The sequence below is a fragment of the Solea senegalensis genome, linkage group LG4, assembly GCF_019176455.1.
Source record: "Solea senegalensis isolate Sse05_10M linkage group LG4, IFAPA_SoseM_1, whole genome shotgun sequence".
Lineage (NCBI taxonomy): Eukaryota > Metazoa > Chordata > Actinopteri > Pleuronectiformes > Soleidae > Solea > Solea senegalensis.
In genome coordinates, this window is record NC_058024.1 from 6,231,098 (window position 1) to 6,246,349 (window position 15,252).

Consider the following 15,252-nt stretch of genomic DNA (forward strand, 5'->3'; position numbering starts at 1 on the left):
CTTAACTCACAGGACATTTCCTGCTTCTTTTATGGTTAAAATAAGCAAAAAAAAAAAGTCCAGACGGACATTTTGAGGCTTAGGTGTTCAAGGGTTAAAAGCACCAAAACCAAGAGATATCATCACATTGTGATTAGATATCTGTGGTGACTTTCCTGGTTTTAAAGTATATAAAATATAATGGCAAAAGTTGTGAAACACACTAAATATTATAAATTAAATATATTTTTAATCCTAATTTATTGTATTCGAGAATTTGGCCATATTTATAGGCAATTTCATTGTTTCTAAAACATGTACTGTATATCCTCTTCATTTAACATTAAAAATCCAAATAAATAGACCAGGTATTATCTGAAATAAACTGTATGTAAAAAATAATGTATTTTAAGTATGTAATACAGATTATAAACAGTAGATATTTTATTTTACAGTGTATTTCACACTCTCCTTTGACAAGTGCACACATATGAAAAGAAAACTACCAGAGAAACAACCTGTGTGCAGCTTGATATACCGTTATACCACATATATATAGGGATAAAGCCTAAAAATATAGAGATATTACTCATAAGCCATTAGACATATGTGGATTATATCATGGTATATATTTGATATTTGATTCATATCATGGTGTATACTGTAGCTCGCTATCGAGGATGTAAAAAAGAGTATATCACACGGAGGCAACATCGACAGTGAGGAGGCTGCAAAGAGGTCGGAGCATGACTGACAACTTTGAAAAGTTTCAAAAGTGAATTCGACTGCTCACAAAACATGTTCGTTCAGCAGTTTAATGGCACAAATACGCTTTGCCCTTGCCCCATGAGTAAGTGCATGTGACTGCCCATGAGAGAATGAAAGAGATCTGACGGGCAGAGGGAAGGAAACTGGCCTGTTTGGTCAACTCAGTCAGCGCTTTAGCAATGTTACGGTCACTTTAGAACCCCTTAAGCATTCTCTGCGTGTGAGATACAGTGTGTGTGTGTGTGTGTGTGTGTGAGGCAGTGCTGTGTACAGGCACATACACAAACATGCATACACACGTGCTCACTCAGGGCGGGCCGGTCAACAGTCAACTTTAATTGCTGTAAAACTCTGCTGACAAAGTGAAGGGACTGTGGGAGAAGTTACACATAGGAACTTAAAAAAACAAGCCGGTGGGCACAGTAAGGGCAAAACAATGATGTTCTTGTGTCTGGCGTATCTCAAGTACACACACACTTGCACAGGCATATGCACACATTTAAGCGGGTGGGGGGGGGGCTTAGTGGCATATTTTACCCATTATACAAATGAGTACCTTCCACAAACCCAGCAATCAGGTTTCCTTTCATCTTTTATAGGCTGATTAACTTAACAGGCTTCACATGTGGCACTGGGCACAGGCCTGTGTGTGTGTGTGTGTGTGTGTGTGTGCTACATGTTTGTTAAGATGCATCTGTGTTGCTGGATGTCTGTTTGTGCATGAATGTGCATGTACCTTGCTGCAGAGACTGCATGGCGGCAGTGGGCTGCAGTGGGACCAGGCCTTGTCTCTGGAGGTTGAGGATATGCTGCTGCTGGAGCTGCTGCATCTGGATCAGCTGCTGCTGGAAGGCCAACTGCTTACTGCCTAACTGCTGGTCACAGAACACAGAAAAGACAGAGGGTGGAAACAGTTAGCAATCTGGCTAACGCTTCCGTGTTATACAGGTCCTTTTGCTGTTGTGAAACACCACTGCCACTGAATTATCTCATCTTACCTCAGCGTGTGTACGCTTTAACTGCTTTTTATCCATTCTCACAGGAAGCAATTACAATGTTTGTATGAAAAAATGAGAGACTGATTTTCAGGACTACTCTTTCTGGGAATTTGTGAGCAACAGTAGGAAAAGAATCATAATCAAAGCTAAGAAAAAGCAGATGAACGAGGACATTTATGGCACAGAAATGACTTTTATTTACTGAGGAGGAAAGAGAGCGTAAATGTGTGCAATAAAAGGAACATTTGGCACTAGTTCTAAACCTGATGCCAGTCAGTTGATCCATTCTATTATTATAATACAAAACCAACTAACACCACATACAATTAATGAAAAGTAAATGAAAACAAAGGTAATTATGAGGCCTGTATTAAAAATGATGACAAGCCCAGAACTCAAGCTGTGAGGACTGTTAGACAATTTGTACGAGCATGGAAGGGAATGATGGAGGCTAAATAAAGATGAGGGGAGACTACTTGGCGCGTGGCGATAATATCAGTGTGTGTTACGGTGATAAATGTCCCCTTTCCTGCTGTCCCAGTCTAGGGCAGACCTGGCCTGTGCTGCGCTGTTTGAAGTCCCCTCTGACCAACCCCTGGGAGGAATGGACTTTATCTCTGGGAGATAAGTGGCGCAGAGGAAAAATAAATAAATACAACTTGAGGAACTGCTCATTGTGTGTGCATGTGTGTCTGTGAAAAAGAGTGGCAGCCTGGAACGCTTTGAACAGAGGGGAACTCACAGGAAGGGCAGATAGGTCACTTCCTTTCAGACTCTGTGCCTGGGGAGAAGAGGTGTGATGGCAATGTGTTTGTGTGTGGGAGAGGAGTAAGCACAGTGACGGTTCTTCACCAAAGAAAAACACAGGAAGAATGAAAAAGAGGAAACTCATCATTTTCCCCCCTATGCAATTCAACCTGGTTTGATGTTGAAGTTAAATAAAAACATCTGAATTCTGAATTTAAATGTGCTGTGATCAAAAACTCAGAATAACTACTTATGAACATTATGGTGAGATTCAAAAGGAAAATTCACAGCCCATAACATTTAATGATAGCTCAAGTCCATGAAATCCCATGAGGTATAACCTGACACTTTTGATTCAGTTTATTGTGCAGTGTCATCTGTTTCTATTCTGTTCTAACTAGGGCTGCAATGATTAATCAATTAATCAATCACTCATTGATTACTTTTTAAAATAATTAAAGCAAACTCTGATTTTGCAGCTTCTTAATTGTGAATATTTGCTGGTTTGTTTGCTCCATATAACAAAGAAATCCTAAAAACAAAATAATTTTGGTTTGGGGACAAAACAAGAAAACATCAGTCAACATTTTCTGACTATCTCTCTTTGTTATAAAGCAAACAACTAAATGATTCATCAAGAAAATAGACAGCCCTAGTCTATTATACTATTGTATAATTAGACACAGTTAGACTTTGCACTAGCAAGTGGTGAAGTGGTTACAGACAAAATCTGTGTCATGCTTAAATCCCTCAGTTTGCTGAAGGAACTGGCCAAATCCTCATTTAATGCAGTGAAAGTTTGATCGTGATCAGAGTGTTCTAAATGAACTGAACCTTTTTTTTCTTCTTTTTCCTTCCTTTCCAGCCATCTGATCCCCTTTTCTACTTGTCTGTCCACTTTATTTTCTACCACTCCCCCATCTGTCTCTCATTCCCTCCTGAGATATGGCCACGGTTCTTTAAAACACACACTGTGTGCATGTGCGTGTGTGTGTGTGTGTGTGTGTGTGTGTGTGCCTGTGTTCTGTTTACATTAGCTGTGGCTGAGTGGCCAAAGCTAGCGCAGTAACAGGCTGTCAATGTGATTTATGAGCACATCACACACTGTCTGAGCCTGCCAGTCACACAGACACACACACGCGCACACACACACACACACACACCCAGGACACTGACAGACACACATGCGCACGCACACATCTTTTGTGATGGTCAGAGTCACTTCATTAAGCTGACTTCTGACCAGTCCCAAATGCATAGGCGACACACAAACACACACTCGCTCTTTCAATACATCACGTCCATCCAGACAAGAAAGTGGAGAGGAATTGCAGAAAAGAGGGGAGAGGTGAAAAAGTCACAGCCACTCATTCGCAAATGCGCCAAAAAGGCAAAGGAGAGTTTTCGGTTTTATTCTTGCTCAACCACTGTCTGTCACCGCGTCTTTGAGTTTGTTAAAGACCTGCGAGAGGTGGATAAAACTACCTGTATGTGAAAGTGGACGTGAGTCTTCCAGTTGCCAAACAAACGTCCAATTTGAAGCCTGAAGATTTGTGATTTTGATCCACACCAGTTTCCTCAACGTCCCCTGAGACCAGGCATCTACTAGACCTGTGGTTCTCAAACTTTCTACACCAGGTACCACCTGAGAAAATACTGAGCTAACGTTAAAATACGGCGGCGTAAATAGGCCGAGCAAAGTCAGCTAAAGACTTTTCAGATTTATTCCCAATAAGTATAATAATTTGCTCTCTCATCCTCCTCTTAGATTAAGATGGAGCGAGAGATAAGAGGTGACTTTAATTTATTACAATTTTTTAACATAACACTTTCTATGCACTCCAAGTACCACCCAGTTGTACACGTACCACAGTTTGAGAACCATGATGCCAGACAAAACCAGTTGTCAATCACACTGACGTTCACTCATAGGCGCCGTGATGTAGCTAATGAAACTAATGAACGAGACCCTTAACGCCTCAGGAAAGTGTTTACTGACGTTATAAATCAAGTCATGTTCCCACAGACTTGCATTCGCCACAGTCCCCCCCTGGTGGCTGACTGCTTCTTCCCACCCATCTGCCGGGCTTTTTCCCTTTTCAAAAACCAGACGGCTGCGTACTCCTTTTTATACATCGTCTGTGTTCAGAGACATCCACACTATCACAGCTACTTAGAGGCTTACAAACAGCTCAGGCCCTACAGTGGAAAACACCCCCTGCCTGTACAGTGTCTAACAGCACCTGCTTTACCAGGAGGAGATGTGAGAGTCGACTAAAAAAAAAAGAAAAAAAAAGGTGTGATTGATGCATCACAGCAACTGAAAAACACCGACTCCTGGAAACGGCCTTAGTCATATCAGCTGCATGCAGCTCTGTGGGGAGGCGTATTCCCCCAAGTGTATGTGTTTGTTCAGTGAACCATCACACGTCAAGCCTCTCCCTCGCCGCGTGTTGTGTGTAGCTGTGACCAGTGTTTGCACTTGTCTAGTTGTTACAGGACAACAAACCTGAAAACTGGGACAGCGCCGAGCGAGGGAGGAAAAGGGGATTCAAACATGCAAGTGAACTGCAACTGGTTTGCTGTGGTCACGGTCGAGTTGGCTGACCGCTGTCGGTGAATGGGGGTCTGCTGCCTGCAGGGAGAGGGGGATGAGTGAGGGGAGGAGAGGAAGAGGAGAAATCTAGGATGTGTCTCCTCATGCGTTTATCAGAAATGTCTTGCAAGGTCTTTTTTTTGTTTTTTATAATAAGTTGTGTCTTCTGCATGGCCGTTATGCAGGCTCAGCGATTTTTTGGCGAATGACACACACACACACACACACACTGCCTACGCATATGCACAGGTTATGAGAGTAATCTTGTCTGATCGATTGAAATCCTCTTTGTTGTGCCACGATGTGATCCTGGTTGATCCCCTGTTATCCCACTGTACCACAGCTGTGGTTAAACCTGGTGTGTTCATGCTCATTTGTGTGTGTGTGTGTGTGTGCGGAAATAGAAAAGTAAGGGAGGCTCCTAGAGCTGCTGGGGTTAATTGACAATTAAAAGAGTGGCAAACCCCTCCTACAGAGAGATTTTACCTCAGGCTTAGAGCTGAAGGCATGCAAATGAACACTCTGGCAGGGTGTAGTGCATGGCTTAGTACAGTGCTCTTTTGCTGCCTCGAAATGGCATGTTTGTAGTGTATTCACTAATCCTTGTTGTGAGACAAGCTTGAGCACGCAACAACAAGGCAGAACGGGATGAGAAAAGAGACGGACGGAACCAGCATCCTACACATCCTAAACGTTAGATCCTCAGTGTCATTCTGTCCTCCTATGTCAACCACTTTTACCGCGTTTAAGGGCACTCGTGCACTTCAGAGTGTTCTCGAGCTGAGTGAGTGTGCACTCGCTGAAGTTCACCTCTTTAGCTGCTTGCTTCCCGGCCTGCTGTTGCTGCTGTTGCTGCTGCTGCTGCTGCTGCTGTTGCTGCTGCTGCTGCTGCTGCTGCTGCTGCTGCTGCTGCTGAGTCAGAAGCTGGAGATGCAACTGCTCCTGCTGCTTCTTGTAATACTCCTGTAACTGGAGACAGACACAGAAAAGGTGGAGGCAGGGTGAGGGGTGAGGGGTGAGGGGGACAAGAAGGGGTGTGGGGGGGGAAATGTGAGATGAGTGAGTCACTTTGTATCAACCTCAACAACATCACAGTGTCTTCCAACAGTGGAATAGTCAGACGCCGTGACTCGGAAAAAAAGAGTCTGGAGGAGCGCAGCCGCTTTCTATTTCCCTGCTCTCGTTGAAGGCTGCAGTTTATTGTTGTGGCAGCGTGTGGTTTCTTGACAAACCACACGCAACAAGCAAACACAGACCTCACAAATGCCGCTGAAGAAGATTATGCAGCTATTATGGTGTGTCGGGGTGTGCTGCAAGGTGATTGTGTGTGTCAACGCCGCACTGAAGCTACTTGAATTGTTCACACCAGCCGGGTGGAACGATCCGACCGCGGCACAGAGACAGCGGAGCACAATTACTCCTGCTGCACACATGAACTGCCTCACGTTAGTGTAATGGAGAAGGTTATATAGAAAATACATCATACGAATATCCTCATACACACACCAATCTGCATGACTGAGCAAGACCATTCAGAGCCTACAGGGGGAAATGTATAAAGAGATATTGCTCTGTGAATACTTTAAGTCAGCTTTTGATGCATTTACTGTACTGCTGTCATTAAACACCTGCTGGGACTCTCTCTCTCTGGAGTTGTTTTCAGACATGAACTCAGTTTCTCTGGTCGATTCTCTGGTCTAAATGTGGTCTAAATTCCAGGTAACGTTTAAATAATATTATGAATTGGACGGATAACACTAAAAAGTGCTGCTGCTCAAAATTGTAAAATTAAGAAGTACCGGCCCACTTCACGCACTGGTCCAGAACCAAAACTCCAGGAAGGAATCGCACAGTTTTTGGTGTGTGTGTGTGTGTGTGTGTGACGGTGGTTATCTTCTTGAGCTCACACAGGTGTCTGTCTGCGCTCTGTCTTTGTTTCATGGTGCGTCGAATGTTCAGAAAGGCTTTTCATCGGCGACTGACTTCACAGTGCGGCAGTCGCTTCGGTCTCTCATGCGTCTGACCCCTCGCTGAGCTGACTGCACACCGCCATCCCATCCATCCTCACCACACACACTCCCCGCGTAATGTAACGCTCCTGCACTTTTTTTCTTTGTGCACAAGTGACTCTCACACGTTCGGTTTCGATATTTTCCGAGCCACGGCTTCAATTTGACATCATTTACTATGCTTTTGTGCTGCGATGTTCCGTCTTGTCTGTCATTTATTTTAAATGCAGGACTAATGCGGGCTCGCCGCTCTTTCTTTTCCATCTGTCTTTACTTTCTTTTATCGCTCCTTAGGCGGAGTTAATCTCTCTTTTCCGCGTCGCTAGCCCTGATCGCCTTCTCATCACACAGACAAATGCAAGTACGCTTGCACACACACACACACACACACACACACACACTTGGCTGGAGAGTGGTGAGTTGAGGGAAATAATTAAGTGATAATTAAGGTCTTTTTAATGATTTGATTCAATGGCTCTGTGCATTAAGAGCATGTGTAAGTGAAGCACTCACCTCTCCAGCCTATTACCATGACCTTGACTTTAGAGAACACACCGAGACATGAAAGGCAGTGCAGCTTTAGCATAAATAAAGGCTAAGGGAGAGTCAAAGATCAAAACACACACACACACACACATTCAAATCTGCAAACATCTGCCTGTACAAACACTCAACTTCTGCTTAGCAGTGGGCCGTAAACCCTTACTTACACACTCTTACACAACACTGTATTGCCATGGGGATATAAATTTAATGCTCCAGTGAGTGATATGTTGGTTGATTGTTCTCTCTCTTACTCACTCTCTCTCTCTCTCTCTCTCTGGGTCTGTGAGGAAAAGTGCCTGATTTGCAGATATACACTAAGAGCAAGTCCATTCTGTGGTTAATTAAGTGGGAGAGCAATGTTAAACTCAGTGATTTTAATAGCAGTAGTGTAATGTGTGTGTGTGTGTGTGTGTGTGTGTGAGTGAGTGTGCCTCGCTCTTTTTTTCCTCGTTAGAGAGAGAGAGAGAAAAAAAAGAAGAGCTGGTGAAGAGGTTCTTAACCATCTGCACGTCTGTTTCCAGAAAGCCAGCACATTTCACATTTCCATTATGATACATGTTGTCTGATCTACCCACTGCAATTTATACTTCCCTGAAGCTACCGCTCCTTATTAAATCTATCCGTCCTGGCCTTGCCTGCATGACCATGTATGTGCTTTCTAGACATCCCCTATGCTGCTCTATATACAGTAAATATGCATATATATATATTTATATATATAACTACTCCGGCAATAGTCTTTTTCACAGCCTTTACAAAGGTTTTGTGTGTGTTTCCATTGTGCTGGTAGAAGGTCACAGGTTGGAGTGTTTGAAAGAGACGAAGACTGTTTAATGGTTTGTGTCAACATGGCAACGCCTCTGTCACCTGCTGGGCATGAGCATACAACTATGATTCACTCATGCTAAAAAGTGCTAATGTGCAAGTTTATAGGGGGTGCAAGTGTGTGCCTGCAGACGGGGCATGTACATTCCCCTAGCAACAATGCTAAATAGCAGGCACTCAAAAGTGACAATGTGTGTATATGGGAGGCTACGAGGACGTCTGTTTATCTTCAAAGATGAATAAGATGCAATCACGCCCAGTGTGTGTCAGCACCTACTAAAAACAAACACATTCAAACACGCCGACCTGGGAAAAAGTCCAACCTGTGCGAGTGTGTGTTTGCATGTTACCTGCTGTAGCATTAAAGCCTGCTGTTGTTGGAGAAGGGCCTGGAGCTGAGGAGGAGACAGGATCTGTTGCATCTGCTGAGGAGTGATCATCTGTGGACTCATCATCGCCATGGACACGGGCACCTAAGCACAACACGGGGCGGATAAAGACGCACACAGTCAATGTAAATCCTCCACATTTTGAAATTAGCACTTCAAAGCAGGACAACGCACAAGATTTGTGTGAAAATGCCCCGGCCGACACGCTGAGCTTTAAGCATGACTCGACCTGCAACTGAACGCTCGACTCAAAACAAACAATTCGAAGTGAAGCTGTTCAGCCTGTTGGTAGCATCAGGTAAAGTTAGAAGCGAGTTGTCTCTTATTCGGTGTTGTCAATCATTGCGAAGGAAAGCGGCCATCTTCAATCAAAGATAAACAGACGCACATTGTTGACAATTCCCTACACAAGGCAAGCATTGTGGGGAAAGAAGCCGAGATAAAAGGAGATGTATGCAATCCTCCACCGAAATATAAAATCTTATCAGCTTCCATAAACACGCGATTAAGACTCCCTATGATTTTCTCTTCACATAGTCAAGCCTGGCTACGGAAAAAGGAACAACAAAGTGGCTATCTGATCAGATGTCTATCTCATCAGATACAGCTACAGTCAGGAAAAGACAGAGAGAGAGAAAGGAGAATGTGCGAGTAGTGCAGTGAATCTTTTTGTCCACGTGTTGTGCGAGCACGCTTAATGCACATGCATTGTACACAGAGATAAAGGGAAGACGTTCATCTGATTACAAACATGCAAAATAGCCACATGAATGAAAATGAAGGTATAAAGCTGGACGAAATATACGGAGAAAAACCCACACTGATAGTCCTGCTGACAAAGAACTGGTGCGCGCAAATGAAGGTTTGTAGTTAGGCTGGGCGATATGGTCTATAAATAATATCTGGATATTTTTAGGCTTTATAGGAGATATATGAGATATATATCAGGTTGTTCCTCTGGGCTCGTGAAAAGTTTTCTTATGAGATGTTTGCGCTTCTCAAAGGCGAGTGAAAATACACGGTAAATACACACAATAAAATATCGACTGTTGATGATCTGTATTACTACCTTTTATTGCAGATAATAGCCTGGGTTTGGATGCTTTCATGTTAAATGAAGGATATTTGCGTGTGTTAGAAACAATGACATTACTCAGAAATATGATCACATTCTGCAATGACACAAATAATTAGACTTCAAATTCAAAAAATGACCTTTCTGAATATAAATTTGTTGACTCCATGTGTTCCTTAATCAGTACAATATATAATATTTAGTGCACTTCACACATTTATTCACAGATACCTTGTCACGATATGATGATATCCAAACATTAAGACGATATCTTGTCTCATATAACGATATTTAGATAAAGTATCCAAATATTGCCCAGCCCTATTTTTGTAGCAGAGCATTTGAGACAGTGTGAGATAGTTAGAGAGACAGAGGTGGAGTGATATGGTGTCAAAGAGTTGATCTTTTCTGTGTTTACAGGCTGTGGGACAATAAGCTCTTTATACACATTCAATAAACTAAACTGTTTTGTCAACACAAATAATCCTGCCTGTTCCCGAGTGATGACTGTTTTAGGACTGATGAGGATGATTTATCACCTCTGACACTGCTCGCTTATTTATATTCACTCATACCCTCAGCCACTCGTCTCTCTCTCTGTCTCTCTCTCTCTCTTGGTCAAACTGTGAGTATGTGTACATCTGTGTGGGCTGCTGTGTGTGTGTGTGTGTGTGTGTGTGTGTGGGCATGCATAAGTGCCAATGATGTGGGGCTCACTTCAGAGACGCAGTCACCTGAGGGAACCAGGTGGGGAGGGCGATGGGAGCACGTAGTGAGCAAGAGCTGTCACTGATAAATTAAATCTGTACAGCGCTGATTTGATTTTGTAAACAAGATTGGCCTAAAATACGAACACCGTCTTCACCACCAGACTCCTGTCTCCTGCCTCCTTCCTCCGTCTCCTATTCTCAGTGCCAGTGACCCCGAGACTCGTTTATCAGTCCAGACTTCCCTGACTAAACACACTCCCAGTCTGCGTGTAGCACTGCAGAGAACACTGTGTATGAGAGGTGGTGTTACGGGAAGTAGAAAAATGGGTGTGTGAATGAGCAGCAGTGCATGTGATTGTGTGTGTGTGTGTGTGTATGTTTGAGTTACAAAGAGAGAGAGAAAGAATAAGACAGAGACAGAGTGAGGTGAGTGAGGGGAAGGGTGGTGTTGTGGCAGCTGGTAAAAGAACAGGCAAAGGGGACTAGGGGGTGGGGTGTGTGTGTGTGTGTGTGTGTGTGTGGGGGGGTTGGCGGTGATGGGTGCCGCTTGGCGTCATGCCAGCGTGCCCCCACCGCGGGGCCTTGTCAGTCTAAGCTGCCAAATGAAAAGCTGTAATTAATTGCTCTTGTGCATCCCATTCTTCCTCCCTGACAACTCATACATTCTATTTTATACACACTGCCATTGACATTTTCAAGTTACAGGCGTAATAATTACTGGAGTTATAGCACCTTTCGCTGGGCGACGCCAGGCGCCCGACGCGTGTGCACGCGTGCGAGCGCTGATACACTGTACCGTATGTGTGGGTGTATGTGCGTGTCTGCATGTGTTTATGGCGTGTGTGTGCGTGTGTGTGTGGAGGGCTGAATGCAACGTAGTTAAGGTTTGACGCCATTAATTGCCCCTATAATCTAATATCACAAAGCGTGGTGATTATGGGGCATGCTTTGCCACCGCCATACGACACCGCTAGCCTGAGAGCGCCGCCACAAAACAAAAGCTACGCCATTAGCGATTTGACGGGCCAGGACAAAAGCACCTCACAATGCGGAATTATATTTTCATTCGGCTTTGTCTCTCCCGGTGAATGATTTCTCCCCTTTCATAGGACTGTGAATAGGGAGAGTCTGAAAAGTCGAGCGATTTGAAGTCAGCCATTTATTAAATGCATTTAATTTTTTTTCCCACTGTCGTCCCACTTTTTTTTCTTTTTTTTTTCTTCTTCATGTTGCATGTTAATTTAAAAGACACACAGAGAGAGAGAGAGAGATGCATGGTAGATTAGTGGGAGAGAGGTAAAGATGGGGTGGGTGGGTGTGGGGGGGCGGGCGGCGAGTAGAGAGAGAAGAGAATAGGATGATACTATCCACACGTTTAAAAGAAAGAAAAGAAAGACAGAGAGGAGGGAAGCAGCGGGAGAGGAAGGGAGGAAGGAAATGATGGTTTAAAAATAAAGAGATGTGTGTGAGGAGTCACACAGCGGGTCTGTGGAAAGAGAAAGTGTGTGGCCTGTAGAATGACGGCACACAGTCACAGTGGACAATCACAAAACCCTGTAAAGTAAGTGACTGATAAAGGACACTAATTATATAGAAACATTTAAAAAACCTAAGTTGTCATTTACATGCAGGAATAAGTCACATGTGCCATCACACACTCTGCTGAGGGCACGGCGGCTGACAGAGGTCAACCCCTGCCACGGAGAGAGGGAGCTGGAGGAGGGAGGAGTGGAGTAAGGAGAGGAGAGGAGCGAGGCGGCCCTGTCGTTTACAGAGAGTGGAGGAGTAATTAGAGGGGATGTTTGAAGAGGGAGTTTAACTGATTAACAAAAGAAGAGAGGGAGCAAGGGAGCACCCGGAAGATGGGAAGGAAAAGGAGGAAAAAGGCACGGAGTCCCCAGAGGAGTGAAGAGAGAGAAAGAGAGGGGGGGGATGTAACTTGCATTTCAATGAGGCTCCATCCTTCCCTCCTCTCGTCCCTTGATGACTTCTCATTCTAACGAGGAGGAAAGCCCCGCTTTCCATTTCAGATGAATCCTCCGAAACGGAGAGAGGAGGGCTATCTGATATTAAACCAGCCCTGCAGCCAGCGGGGGAAATAGGCCCCGTGCTCCTCAGCACCGTGTTTATACAGACCACAGGCTGCTTAAATGACGACATCATCTCTGATTCACGAGTGAACTTTGGATTTCACACCTTCACCCGCATTTTTAATTGAGGTCTCGGTCTGGGACTCAAAATATTCACCCAAAACACACAGTACCTTTTTACTATCTCATCAGTGTCCACCACCAATGATCACCTTTCTAAATACACAACAGGGCTCTAAAGAATGTTTTATCCACTCTTTTTTTTTGGGGGAGAGAACAACCTTTTGACATCACTCTCTTCAGCTTCACAAGTAGATAAATTAACTGGTTCAGCTATTCACCACATGCTGGCCCAAAAATGTGGGGCCAATATGTGAGAGTGTCTCTTTCTCTCTTCCTCTGTGTGTGTGTGTGTGTGTGTGTGTGTGTGTGTGTGTGTGAGTGAGTGAGTGAGCGAGAGAGGGAGAGATGCGGGTGAAAAGAAAGAAAGGAGGCTATAATCAGAATCTAAACAGGCTCTCAGTCTAAATGACGCGGGCTCTGCCTCCGGGTCTATGGGGACACACAGGAGAGAGGGATAATTGAAAAAATGACAAGGAGAAAAGCAGGAGAAAAAAAGAGAGAGGCTGACACGGACCTCCTCCCCTCTTCCTCCTCCTCCTCCTTCTCCTCATCCCTCCTGGAAGGAGAAAACCACAGCGCTGTTTATCCTTGTCACTGAGCATTACCACCTCACAGTGGAAGGGACGCCCGCCTCTCTGTCCTTCTCTCTCACTCTCTCACACACACACACACACATTTGTAGGTGCATTAAACTGGATCTCTGTCTTTGAAACGATCCACAGCGCCCCGCTATTGCATTTTAATTGAAAATAATTAATATCGATAAGTTTCCAAGTCTGGTCTGATTGGAAAATGGCAAAAGTTGAGCTTTGCAGCAGTGATAGAAACGAGATGAATCTGTTCTTCCTCACACACACATGGCTCCAACATGACCCTCTCACGCGGTAGCAAGCAGCAGCACTGTGCCATTTCTTAGTGTGCGAAGTAAATTCCCCCCCTTTTTTTTGTTGGTTCTGTTATTCACCAGCTATCATCACTATCACTGCTCCCCTCTCTCAGTCCCCACAGGTAAACAGCCCCTCGGTGCTCATCCTGCCAAGAAAGGAGAGTGGAGCAGGAGGACAAGGAGGTGCAGAGAGGGCCAAAGAGAGAGAGAGAAGCCCGAGGAATGAAGCTGAAAAGCATTTGACAAAAAAAAAAAAAAAGAGAGAAAGAGGAGGGAGTGCCTACTGTGCTGAGAGCGTTGTTTGCAGCTCACGACCAGGCCTCCAAGTAAAAGGGTCCCATTGTGTGTGGTGAGTACCCTCCTCTAGCTAATCTTCAGCGGGGCCAGGGGCCACATTACTCCAGGGGAAACTGATGAGCGAAGCCAGGTGGGGTTGAAGATGTGCACAGCAGCTTACTGCCTCAGACTTCAAACCTCTTTTTTTGCTGAGTAATCGTTCTGTTGTTGCAAACTAGTGTCAAAAATCAGTCACATGTGCAAAGCAACTACAACACAGATGTGTGCTTTATGGCATAACAATCTTCTATTTTTTGCACTTATTTATCAAATTGCAGATATATAACTATGATAACATATAACGTGATTGGTTTGTGGACAGATCAGAGGAAAGTGGGGCCTTGAAAGCAGCATGTAGGTGTCTCCACTTGCTGGTCTGGGACTTGCACACGTAGACACGCACACAGACACACTCTCACACTCATACAGTTTACACGTGGATGTGCAAAACACTCTCCCCTGACATGGGCCAGACAAATGAAAAAAAAAAAAAAACTTCAGTGAGGACAGTGAAGGACCAGCAAGTTCAAGTGGAAAATCCTCCTCCTCCTCCCCCCTTTTCCTCCATCTCTCCCTCCTCTCATCTCCCCCCAATCCGCCGCCTCCCTCCATCTAACGCCCCAATGCTCCAGAATAAAAATGACAATGCATTTCCAGTGACACGCACACACACACACACTCGGGGGGGGGGCACTTCATTGGGAAGTGTGAAAGGCTGTTATCGACCATATTTCATTACTGATTTCACTCATGTTTCAAATCACAAAATAAGAGTTTCACACTCCAGTGGCCAGACCCAAACCTCTCCTCTCCATCCCTCGCCTCTGTCTGTCCACCCCTCTGCCCAGAGCCAAACCCATTCCACTGGCTGCTCAACCTCCTCCCATACACCCGTCACAAACTGTCAGGACCCCAAACTACCCCCCAACACACACACACACACACACACACGCACATGTGTGCACACGGCCCCCCAATTCCCTTCGCGTCAAATAAGAGAAACTGCCAACTAAGCACTTTCATTGAGTGGACAAAAGGAGTGCTTTGGGAAAAAATGCTTTGAAAGGAAATAAAATAGAGCGGGAGAAGGAACGGCTTGACTGCCGCAGACTCTGGGGGGCACAACACTCATCTCGACTTAGAAATTTGTTGATTAGTTGAAAGACTTTGAACTT

The 15,252-nt window shown here is 44.6% G+C and overlaps 1 protein-coding gene across 4 annotated transcripts in view; it reads right to left on the minus strand.

The window, feature by feature from the left end:
- Nucleotides 1–15,252, minus strand: part of foxp4 (forkhead box P4) — a 92,341-nt gene that overhangs the window by 23,414 nt on the left and 53,675 nt on the right. For 3 of the 4 annotated variants that reach the window (XM_044023366.1, XM_044023369.1, XM_044023368.1), the window contains 3 exons: nucleotides 8,819–8,941; nucleotides 5,899–6,057; nucleotides 1,484–1,622 (listed from right to left, as the gene is read on the minus strand). In XM_044023366.1, the coding sequence (XP_043879301.1) occupies nucleotides 1,484–1,622; nucleotides 5,899–6,057; nucleotides 8,819–8,941 (421 nt within the window). The remainder of the gene's footprint in view (nucleotides 1–1,483; nucleotides 1,623–5,898; nucleotides 6,058–8,818; nucleotides 8,942–15,252) is intronic. The other variant, XM_044023367.1, reaches the window with a different exon arrangement.